Source organism: Lissotriton helveticus, chromosome 5_1 (assembly GCF_964261635.1).
Source record: "Lissotriton helveticus chromosome 5_1, aLisHel1.1, whole genome shotgun sequence".
Lineage (NCBI taxonomy): Eukaryota > Metazoa > Chordata > Amphibia > Caudata > Salamandridae > Lissotriton > Lissotriton helveticus.
Window position 1 is genome coordinate 1,538,456,027 of NC_136065.1, and position 12,044 is coordinate 1,538,468,070.

The window sequence follows — 12,044 nt, forward strand, 5'->3', positions numbered from 1 at the left end:
TGGAAAATGTATCCATGTATAGTATACCTCTGTCTGCCGATATTCGTGTGCCTCGATTACGAATATGACTGTGCCACCTCTAGGTGTCAGTCCATTTTCTATAAGTTTTAAGGTTATAGATCTCCTTTTGGCGACCTGGATGAGTATTATATCCGGGTCTGCTGTTTGCATGGTAGCATCAGCATCTGCTATTTCAGTAGCTAATCTAGTAACCTCTCGTTCTTCATCGCTGTCCATTTTGCTGACAGGATGGTATTATGTTTATTTGCAGATCAGGTTTCTTTATGGAAACAGAGATTAGATGCACAATATTTTGGAACTGTTTTATCCTTCAACGTTGACTAGACCAAGAACCATACATAGGAGTTCCCTCCTGCGAGGTTTTGGAGGATATAATAACCTTTCACCCACTCCAGACGTCTTTGGAGTATTTGGGAAAAGGGGTCTGAGTGAGAAAGCACGACTGAGTTACTCTAAATGTCTTACGTTAGTTTTATCGCCCTTTCCAAACGCGTTGGGCGCCATGTAGTGTAGCTCCTATTTTCCCAATAGGCTCTGCGCATTGGAATAGTACCTACAGCAGTAAAGGCCTAGGCCAGACGTTAACTAGGTCTACTACTGTCGATACTAGACTTAATTTTTGGGTTTGCCAGCTAAGCTCAGAGTTCGCTAGAAACTTTCTCGAATGTTCAAGGAAGGATTAACTCCCCTGATTAGACAAGAAGGGATTTAGTTTCTGACAACCATAGAACATGACAACTTTGCTCTCCCCTAATCAAGAGTCAATCTCGAGAGTCGTGTGAGCACAAGGCAATTATTTTACTCAGTCAGTACGTGCATTCTTAGTCTCATCAGAATGTAGAGAAAAGGAAGAGACGGGCGTGTTCAATAAAAGATGTTATTTATTGATCAGTCTCTTTTCTCGTACAAGAGAAATGGATCGATATTATTGCAATACTTATAGTTAAGTAAAGTGCATACATTAAAAGCAATAGTATAAAATAATACTGTAAAAACATTGATATGGTTTCTGAGCCATATGATGTTTTAAAATGATTAAAATATATTTACATACACATATACATTTGACTAAACGTACTCAACTGGTGTTTCTAAATACGCCTACCCCGTGTACCTGACCTAAGTCTAATGCGTGGGCGGGAATAGAAAGTTACAGTTTAAGTTAAGTTTGTTTTTGCCAAGTGAATAACTAAAGAATTCTCTAGGAGGGGTTATTCAGTTCTGTACCTGGAATTTAGGATGAATGAGGAATGGTATCTCTTTCTCTGCTCTCGATATTCCAGGCTGCCTGCGAGGGCTACCCGGAAGCGCCGGTGCTGGGTCTCTCGGCTTGAGATAGCAGCGCGTCTCTCAGCGTGTCAGGAAGGCGGGGCTGCTGCCTGCGGGGTCTGCTTCTGCTCTCGGCTTCGGCAAGTATGGCTGCTCCGTCTTGTCACCACGCGTGTGTTTTGCATAGGGCAAGGTCGGCAATATTTATACCTTAAAGGTGCCGGGATTGACGTAAGGATGGACATAGGTACGTCAATAAAGATGTCATACGACTTGCTCGTTAGCACATTCTTTACTAAAGTTCTCTGTGAAATCAAAACAATGGCCGCACGGATTATCCAGGTTGTCATAGGTTTGATTTGTTATGAGAACGTCGTATGCCTTATCAGGGGCTGGAGGAATGTCGCTTGTCTAATTAGATCTCAAGCGTTATGACCTAATCAGATAATACGTTCCTGTGCCGTAGTGTGACTGCGTCAGATAACGGTATCTGCATCATGGGGGATTTCTTGCCTCATGGGCTGACTGTTAGTTAACTAGCTAGGTAGTTTAACCAGAATAGGGTCAGGAATAGGGGGATCGATTCAGAACCTATAGAAATACACGACAGGTGCTTGTGCCCAAAAGTGTTTTGGAGACAGGAAAATGAGCGGGTATAGACTTCGTCATGGACTGGTATTCTGGAGCCCCGTAAACCCTTGATATCCAGTGGTAAGTTGGGGATGTAGAAAACGTTGCTTAGTTTTATGTGGAGAGCTGATTGTGAAGGAGTTTGGGCTGGCAATCAAGGTGTTTTTTACATTTTTTATAAAGGGTTGTGGTCTTTCACACAGTTATGGTTTAAACTCAGTATTTTGCTACAGTTCAGACCTGATGCAGGTTGGGTTACCTGATTATCATCATTCAAGGGAGTGCATCCATCGGTGCAGTGTGTGGTGCATTCACTATACAGTGGGATCTGGGGCTGGGTTGATGGACTCCCAAACGTCAAACTTTACAGTCATTCTGTACGCTTGACAATTTGTCCTAATGTGTTCTGTAGGGAGCAGTGGAGAGGATATCCTTAAAGGATCTGATTTGTTGGGATGAGCAAGCCTGGCCAGGAGCTAGCTCATCATAGTCGGGGGTAGGGAGTCACCCAATCAGTCAAAGTGTAGTGTGTCAATTGATTGATGGTCTTAGGCGTGTGGATAATGATCTTCTGAGAGGTCATCCCATGTGTAGCAACTCGGAGTTACTTCCTTGACTTTGAGAATGAATTCATACTTTTTCAGTGGTCAATGGTAATTTCAGAGACAAAAATCTTCCAACCAGATCACAGGCTAATGTGCCAGTTCACAGTTAAACAATTGATGAATGGCCTTTTGACAAGTACCCTGGTGTCTAGCCTATCCATGACTGACAACTTCCACCTGCCCTTCTGCTAGGCCACTGTGTGTCTAGTCTGCTTCTAAATTGCACTTAGCAGACTGCACTGTGTATCTGGTCTTGTAATGACTATCCATTCCCCTTGAGTGAGAGGGTCTTTCAACTTTTACACTAGTCTGCCAGATTCGATCCTTTTTCTATGTTTCTTGTGTATCCCTACCAGCTCGGGTTCTCTTTCTATGTAGATGTGGATCTCTTCTTAATGTAGCCCTTTCAGGGCAGACTGGGTTGTAAGATCTCTATGATGTTTGCCCCGAGTAGGAAGAGAATTTCCTATCTGGTTGTGGGTTTGGAGGCCTACTGGGACGGTGTGGTCCTGATGTAGATAGAGGGGGGAGGTTGCCAAGGAAACTTCAGTTTGATAAACTCCTGCGCCCATCCCACCTACCATGCTGCAAAGTAATTTCTCAATTTGTTTTCCGGCCCCCCATGGGTGTGTGGTTGCAGCCTGTGAGGCTCCCACTTTGCAGCTGAATAAGGAGCTGTGATCCCAGAGGGGTGGCACCAGCACCAAGAAACCTCATTAGGCTCTGGAGCACCAAAAGCAGCATACCTAATTATCGAGGAAAGCAGAGTGGGTTCGCAACCCTGTGCCCAGTTGCCGCTCGTTTTCCAGGCAGACATTTGCTGTGCAGAACCGAACTCACCCTTTTTGGGGAGATTGTCCTCACAGTGGGGCCCATGTGTGCACAACTCCTATACTCAGGTGTTTGTGTACCATTGAAGCCAATACTGCGTCGATGTGAAACTGTTATTAACGTGACCAATATGGGCAAAGTAAATACTGTTAGTGAAATCCTACAATAATGACCGTTTCAGGTTGTTTCGCAAATGGAGTGATCTTGATTTTTAGTTTTTTTTAAGTACATGAAAAATAAACCCACACATAGGTCTGACTCAAGTCACTGACCGCTCTTAGGGTCTACGCCACCAAATTTGCTAGAAGTTTAAGGGGACACTACCACTAACAAGTTAATTTACTTGCCACTTGGGTCAAGTAGAGAGATCAAACCATGCAATCTTTCAATAAATATTCTCGTTATTGCAAGCAGATGAAGAGATAGTTTGAAACCTGGTCATTCGTTGATTTCTCGTGACCAAGTGCATTAATTTTATCATCCTGGTAATAGCACAATTTGAAATATATATAACCGTCCTAAATACTGTTCTTATGACTATACATTTTTATCTTACATCTACTGATTAAATTTCACTTGGTGAGCCCAGGGAAAAAGTCATCTAATCACACCTATTTAATTTGCATCAATTGTCTTTGTAGTGCAAAACTGTATGTCAGCTAATACTACCATTGGTTGGTTTTAACCCTAAATATTTTTTATTTTTAAAAAATTTATATTTTTTATTGGGTTTTGTAGCTCATGACAAAAGAGGCACCAATGAGTGCCTGATACTAACCAATAAACAGAGCAGAAGGACATCAGTACATCAAATGTTTCCATAAATATGAATTAAAACAACATAGGAGAAAGCATAAGTATGTCAACAATTTGGTAGGCACGATGAGTCAGATCACATACATTAGAGGTTTTAAGATGAAAACACATCAACAGCTTCATGTTGTATATCTAGACCATAGTAATTGATCCGGCTACCCCACACTTTGTGGAACTTGTGTAGGCAGCCCCTGCTCTTATATGTTACTCTTTCCGCTGCTATGTATAGGTCCATTCCTTTTTTCCGTTCAGTCATGGTTTGTGTCTCAGCTCCCCCTGTGTTTGGCCAGATCCCTCTTCCCCACCACTAAGCCCAAATTACATAGTAATAGTTTCATCTGTGGGAGGTCTAGATCTTTGGGTATGACTAAGAGAATATATTTGGAGTCTTCAGGTAGGGTCATCCCCAGTACCGTGCTCCACTCTAGGAGTGCTTTTTGCCAGAATGGATGTATAGCTGGGAATGTCCAAAGTGCGAAGAAAACCCCCTAGTTGTCCTCTGCATCTCAGGCACTCTGGGAAGGCCGCTCTACCCATTGTGTGAAGGCAAGCTCTAGCATAGTAAGTTTGATGTAGGATTTTAAGCTGGAGGAGTCTGTCTAGATTTAATCGCTACCTCTCGTGGGAACATTAGCGCAGCTTTCGTGTCCAGGTTGTCCAAATCACCTATATTATTCTCCCAATTTTGTCTCTGTTTCGAGAGGGTATTGGCCATATTATTATTAATGGTTTTATATATGGTGGAGATTGCTTTGTCCTGTATCCCCACTGCCCTCAACCAAAAGCCTACCTTCTAAGGGTGCATACTCCGGTAGAGGTGTATGAAAGTTTTCAGCTCTCCAGGCATGGGCAAGCTGCAAATATCCATAGCATTGCATATCATCAAGTTGGATTTCCTCTGGAGGGATGGAAAGGGCATAGGGCACCCTCCTCAAGCAGATCACCCACTTTGGATATATCAGTCCAGTCCCAGACTTCAAGCCCTTTCAGCTTTCCAATTTCTTTAATGTATCATCCCAGTCAAAGTTGGGTCTCCCGGGGGATTTTATTTTTTTCTTTTCAAGCCCACCCCAGACATTTACTAGTCTTGCACCACGCATCAAGATTCACTTGAGTAACCGGCAGTAGGCCTCTCATCCTTCCCCCCCTAATAGAGATAGTTGTGGTAGGGACGTGTTTGAAACTGTCCTTTTCAACGCGTAAGTGGACTGATTGCCATCTGTGTGTCCCCAGGTATTTATGGCTATCAGATGGGAAGCCCAGTTGTGAGCCCTGATATCTGGAAGAGCTATTCCTCCGTTAAATGGATTGCACTGTAATGTTCTGACAGCTATTCTGGAGTGTGTTGTTCCATATTAAGTTCTCAGTTCGTCGTCGGTTTTGGCGAATACATCATCCGCAATTTTGTAGTAGGTGTTTTGTGGGACATATAGGAATTTTGGGAGGCTAATCATCTTAAACATCGCTGCACTGCCTAAATCATAAGAAGTTTCCTCCAGCACTCAGCATCCATATGGAATTCGGCCAGCACCCTTCTTACATTATGATCTAAGCACTACTCCTGCTCAATCGTGGCATAAATCCCTAGGTAATGGCATCCCTCCTGATTCATTTGTACCCTCCTCTTGAGGCCCGGTAGGTCTAAGTGGCCACCAACAGGAAAAATAACAGATTTATTCCAGTTAATGGTATATCCCGCATGGCCCCATAGTGTCAAAGACCTGAAGGACTGTGGGAAGCGAATACTCCTGTCGGGTCAAGTATAGGACGATTTCATCCACTTATAATGAGAACTTTTCTTTATGTATTGGCGATCTATTTGTCTCAAAGCCTCTGATGTTTGGGTGTGTGCAAACCTTACATGCCAGAGACTCCAGGGTCAAGGAGAATAGGAGCAGTTTTTTACCCTAAATATTATACTTTCTCTAAAAAATAATGTCTTAAGTCAATAGTAGTCAGTTTTGCCTCAATCATTGTCAAGTAAAATAATTAGCTCTTCGTTAATGAATATAGTGTAAATAATTTTTAAAAAATACTATTTTTTAATTATGAATGTTCTGCTCAGAGAACTCGCTCACATGCTGTTTGTTCAATATCACTTATTGTTTTTTGGATATAATTTACCAATCAACCATAAAAATCTGCTGCATTATGCAAGTATGAGTGGCTTTGTGTCCTTTCCAGTGCATATGTTGTGTGATCACCGGGAATATTCCCCCAGCTATTGACCACTATTAATTGCACTGCCCAGTAGCATGTCGGGATGTTTGGGAGGGAAATGCCTCCATTATATTGATTTCTCTGCAGTGTTCCCAGTGCCACCATAAGGTGTCCCCCCATTCTATAGCAGCGTCTGGACTTCATTATCTATTCAAATGAAACTGTCTGGGATCTTATGGTAGGTATTTTGAATGATATACAAGAGCCTCAGGAGTGTAACCATCTTATACATAGCCGCTGTTCCTACTAGCATCTGAGGCATCGTCCTCCACCTTTCAACGTTCCCATGGAAGTCTGCGAGTACCCTCCAAATGTTTTGGTCTGGGCTTCTTTATTGGAGGTCACATAGACACCCAGGTATTTACACCCTTAGCAATCGATTCACAACTGCCCAGGACAGTCCCGCTCAGCGAAGGGACCTCTCGCAGGGTAGAGGCTAGTCTTGTCCCATTTGATGTGGTAGCCCACGTGGGCTCTGTATTTTTTTGAATATCTGGAATATACCAGGTGGCGTCTCAGTTGACCTGGTTACATGTAGGAGGTTATCATCGGAGTACAATGATATCCGTTCGTCTCCCGACTCCCCCTCCCTCTCTCTCAAACCTGGTAGGTCTAGATGTGCTCTAATTAATCAGGCTAGGGGTTCAAGCACGGGGACAAACAAAAGGGGTGATAGAGGGCACCCTTGTCTCACACCCCTCTTGATGGAGAATTCGATAACAACTTTGCCATTTACTCTGACTCTGCTGACCGGGTTTTTGCAGAGAGGTCTATCCAGGTAATACATTTGGGGCCAAACCACACCAGGCCCTGTTTAAGGAAGAGCCAGTGGATGGCATCCAATGTCTTCACGGCATCTAGGGACATGGATATGTGGGGATCTTTCAGAAATTGAACTGCCTCAAGCCAGTTGTAGAGTCTGCGGAGGTTGAGCCTAGTTGACCTTTTGGGCATAAAGCCCGATTGGTCCATATGTATTAAATTGGTAATCACCGGTATAAGTCTGGCCAATATTAAAGCCAGTATTTTCATCTCATTGTTCAAAAGAGAGATCAGGCAATAGGAACTGTATTGTGTTGTATGTACCCAGTTTATGAATCACTTCTGTAGTAGTGCTGCGGAGGTCAAGCGGGAGGGCACCCACCTCCTTGGCCTCCCTGAACATTTTGAGCAAGTATGGACCCAGGGGTACAACGTTTTTCTTTAAAAGTTTGGCAGGTATGTCATTAGGACCCTGGGTTTTTCCTGTCTTTAGACTGACAATGGCAGTCAGTACTTCCGAGAGGTCTATGTCCTGCTCCAGGGCCTGTCGTTCTTCCCCCGTCAGGGTTGGGATTGTCCATTCTCCCAGGTAGTTTTCTATTTGAGTGGTGTCGGCCTACGGCCGAGCCTTACAGAGGGCGGCATAGTATTGTGCGAACTCGTTTGCAATTTCCAGAGACGTGACATAGGAAACTCCATCCTCTCCTATTCTATTAGTCACCCACGTTTGAGTATGGAGAGTGACCGGCGGGTGATTGAAGGATCGGTGTAAATGGTGTTTTAGTGATGAGAGCGTATGTTATGAGTGAGTGGTGGGTGTGTGGTGTAAGAGTGCAGGGTACGTGAAGTGAGTACAGAGTAAGAGCTGGGTGTATTGTAGATGGGAGGCGTAGGAGTGCTGGGTGGGCAGTTTGTTTGGCGCGGCGAGTGGAAATGCCTGCATAAATGTAGGGTGTGCACTATATCAGTATAAGTGCAGGCTCTAAGATGCTCCCTTGTGAAGGCAGAGTGAGCTAGCCGCATGCTGTTGTGACTGCAGGATGCAGCACATTAAAGCCACACCTATTGTGTCCATGCTTGGTATGTTATTTTGTCATATTATGTTTTTCTAATGTATTGTATCCTTATCTGTGTGTTTTTTGGTCTGTGCTTTATTTCGTTGTGACCTGCATGGCAAAGTCTGATTTTTGTTTTTATCATGCCCGCAAGTGATTTTTCAGTAAAATTCAGTATTGACTGTGGACTAGACCACTGACCAACGCAGTTTGACTGATTTTTAGACATTGTGTACTTTATATGAAATGCTTTAATGCTTATATGAGAATCTTAGTGTGCGTTTTTTATACACCAGATTTTCATAAATGGTATACACTTACTTTAATACGTTTTGTGCTACCTTATGAGTTATTGAAATTGGAGGAGGTACTAAACAGAACTTCATCAATTAAAATGGCATTTGCTTTGAATTCTGGATGCAGGGGGGTGTCAGTGTGTTGTAGGTGGGGACGGTGTACCCATGATGCATGCTTGATTGTGTTGTGCTCTTTTCCGAAGGCCAAGAACGCTTTACTTCGATGACCCGCCTGTACTACAGGGAGGCCGCAGCCTGTGTGATCATGTTTGACGTCACCAACCGGGCCTCATTCCTGAGCAGCCAGAAATGGAAAGAGGATCTGGACAGCAAGACCACGCTGCCTAATGGCGCTCCAGTGCCCTGCATCCTGCTCGCCAATAAGGTGAGAATGGGGCTCCAGAAGTCCACATGGCAGTGTTTTTATGTTGACACTCCTCTAGGGTTTGGACAGGCACCAAGACTGTTCAACAATAAACAAGTGGTAAGGACCAAAGGGAATTTTAAAGACCAGACTCCGATATGTTCCCTATAGACATATAACAACCTATATACCGGAGGGTCTATCACAAAACTACGCTCAGTATGTCCTAAAGGGGTACCCTAAGACAACCTCAAACTATATGTATCTAACCAGGGTCATCACCAAGACTGTTCCACAGAGTGATAGTTCACAGAGAACCGAATTTTCTTGCGTTGATAATTGATGTGTAATATTGCCCATCTCCATGGTGCTAATTTTACTGAATTCAAAGGATGAATGTGTTAGCCCAGACAAGTGGCTCCACTGTTGCACAGAAAACCCTGAAGTGTACTCGCAGTAGCCCACTGCGCCACCTGGTTAGGGTGAGGCAGCAGGGTACTCCGTACAAGGTATTCTAGAAAACGTCTTTATTGTTGGCCACATAAAGCAAATGGCCACTAACACCTCCAATTGCTCTAAGTTTAAATTCTAACATTCCAATATTCTCTAGTTCCACCGATGGAGTAAACCGGTATTAATACTAGAACAGCTGACGCGATGACAAACAACACTTCAACACAACATATCCGCTCTCTTTGGGAGAGACAAAAGAACAAGCAACACACATACAACATACAAAAAAGTGCACCACAACAAAATAGTCAAGCAATAAATAGCATGGAAATAAATACACTATAGTAAGGCCCACTGAAAAGTGCTATCCCACCACACAGACCTCACACTTTTCTGGAACCTTCATGAACTTCCAGCTTTACTAATCTTCATTCCACCAGGCTCTGACCCACCGTAACCACTTTCGCTCCTGTCTCTTGAAGATAGATTATATCCTTTATTCTGTCCACCATCTCAACGTGAAACAATCACTACATTGTACCACAATACTATTGTAACAATTAAACCACTCATTAAATTACAGCAACACACCTATTATCATAGACCGACACAGCATGTAATATAACACCACGCTACCATGATATGTGCACTCTGAATCGAAAACTGTAAATGCACCAACAGAGGGGAGACCCAGCATTCATAAAGTGCATGTGTGCAGTGTATGCAAGACTGGTAAATCCAGGCACCCAGGTAAATCGGTGCTCTACTCAAATTTATTAGGGTCCCCACCCACAGGTACCACTCGTGGCATGCTTCATCATTTGGCCCGCACCCAAACAGTGAATGTATCTGTGTGGACACAAAGGAGTTCTTGGTGTGGTAGCAGTGAGTAAAGACCGGGGATGTGTGTGGGGGGTTAAAATGACCTCCAAATCTTAAATGTGAAATATTGAATGGCATAGCATTAGGGGCTAGATTAAAGTTCTGACTCTCTCAAGATTTAATGATCCCAGGTGTCGATTTAGGTCAACATGTTTCAGCCAATGTGTTACCCCGAAGGTTCATTAGGCTTTCTTCAGGACCTTATATTCCCTGCGTGATAACCTATGGTAGCTTTTTGCTAATTCAGTTCATTAAAATAAAGACATGCACATTATCATACAGACCATACTTGAGGGACCTTTTCTTTGTATGGTCATAGATGTCTAGTTAAATTTACCGGCATCATAGGGAATACTTCAAAAAGTCTGCATAGAAACACAAAACTTAGACCCAAGATACACTAAGCATGAGCAGATATAGCATTATATTCAGTGTTTCCCTGTAACTAAGAGTAGGAGTTGCATTGCCGTACAGCCACAATAGTGACAAAGACATATACTTATGCTGCAAAATGTAATGAAGGCAAAAACAACAGTTGATGGACAGAATGCAGAACAATGTCATACATTCACCCCAGTACAAAGATCTGGGCCTAAATCCATCGTTTTTTGCACTCCACACCACCCCAGTTCAGACATGGCCATATGCAAATCAGCCTTGAACCTGTGCATCATGGGAACAGTCCAGCCCGAACTGCCAAGCCATGTCTTTCCTGGACCGGAATCAAGCATCTTAGGACCGGTTTCTGGCTATCATCCGTCTTTAGCCAGGATAGCTTGACTCCAGTGGTGTTGAGAGCATGGGACTCACGTCTGAGCATACCCATCCCACTCGGGGTGACAAAGGCAAAAACAACAGTTGATGGATAGAATACAGAACAATGTCATACATTTACCCAAGTACAGAGATCTGGGCCTAAATCCATCGTTTTATTTGTACTCCACACCACCCCAGTTCAGACATGGCCATATGCAAATCAGCCTTGACCCTGTGCCTCATGGGAACAGTCCAGCCCGAACTGCCAAGCCATGTCTTTCCTGGACCGGAATCAAGCATCCTAGGACCGGTTTCTGGCTATCAGCCGTCTTCAGCCAGGATAGCTTGACTCCAGTGGTGTGGAGAGCATGGGACTCACGTGTGAGCATACCCATCCCACTCGGGCTGACAAAGGCAAAAACAACAGTTGATGGACAGAATGCAGAACAATGTCATACATTCACCCCAGTACAGAGATCTGGGCCTAAAATGGGGAGAGGGGTTGGCCTGACGGCTAAGGCGCTGGACCTCGGACCTGGGGATCTGGGTTCGAGTCTCGGTAACGACGCCAAAAAACCCCCTGTGATTCTGGGCAAATCACTTAATCTCCCCGTGCCTAAAAAAATGAAAGTGTGTCCTCATGTAACGTAACTGGTGCTATGTAAAGCGCTCTGATAACTGATTCGGTTCGGTTCTAGTTCGCGCTATATAGAACTCCGAAAAAAAAAAGAAAAAAAGAAATCCATCCATTCTGACCATCACCTGTTTTTGCTTTTGTCACCCCTAGTGGGACGGGTATGCTCAGACGTGAGTCCCGTGCTCTCCATGCCACTGGAATCAAGCTATCCAGGCTGATGAGGGCTGAAAGCCCGAAACCGGTCCTTGGATGCTTGTTTCCAGTCCAGAGAGGACCTGGCTTGGCAGTTCGGGCTGGACTGTTCCCATGGGGCACACGGTTAAGACTGATTTGCATATGGCTGGGTTCAAACTGGAAGGGCATGGTGCGCAAAAAAACGATGGATTTAGGCCCAGATATCTGTACTAGGGTGAATGTATGACAATGTTCTGCATTCTGTCCATCACC

The 12,044-nt window shown here is 44.0% G+C and overlaps 1 protein-coding gene across 2 annotated transcripts in view; it reads left to right on the forward strand.

The window, feature by feature from the left end:
- The window catches only part of RAB29 (RAB29, member RAS oncogene family), a 328,586-nt gene that overhangs the window by 281,828 nt on the left and 34,714 nt on the right, over positions 1-12,044 (forward strand). For both annotated transcript variants that reach the window (XM_078644596.1, XM_078644597.1), the window contains exon 3: positions 8,709-8,890. In XM_078644596.1, coding sequence (XP_078500722.1) covers positions 8,709-8,890 — 182 coding nt within the window. The remainder of the gene's footprint in view (positions 1-8,708; positions 8,891-12,044) is intronic.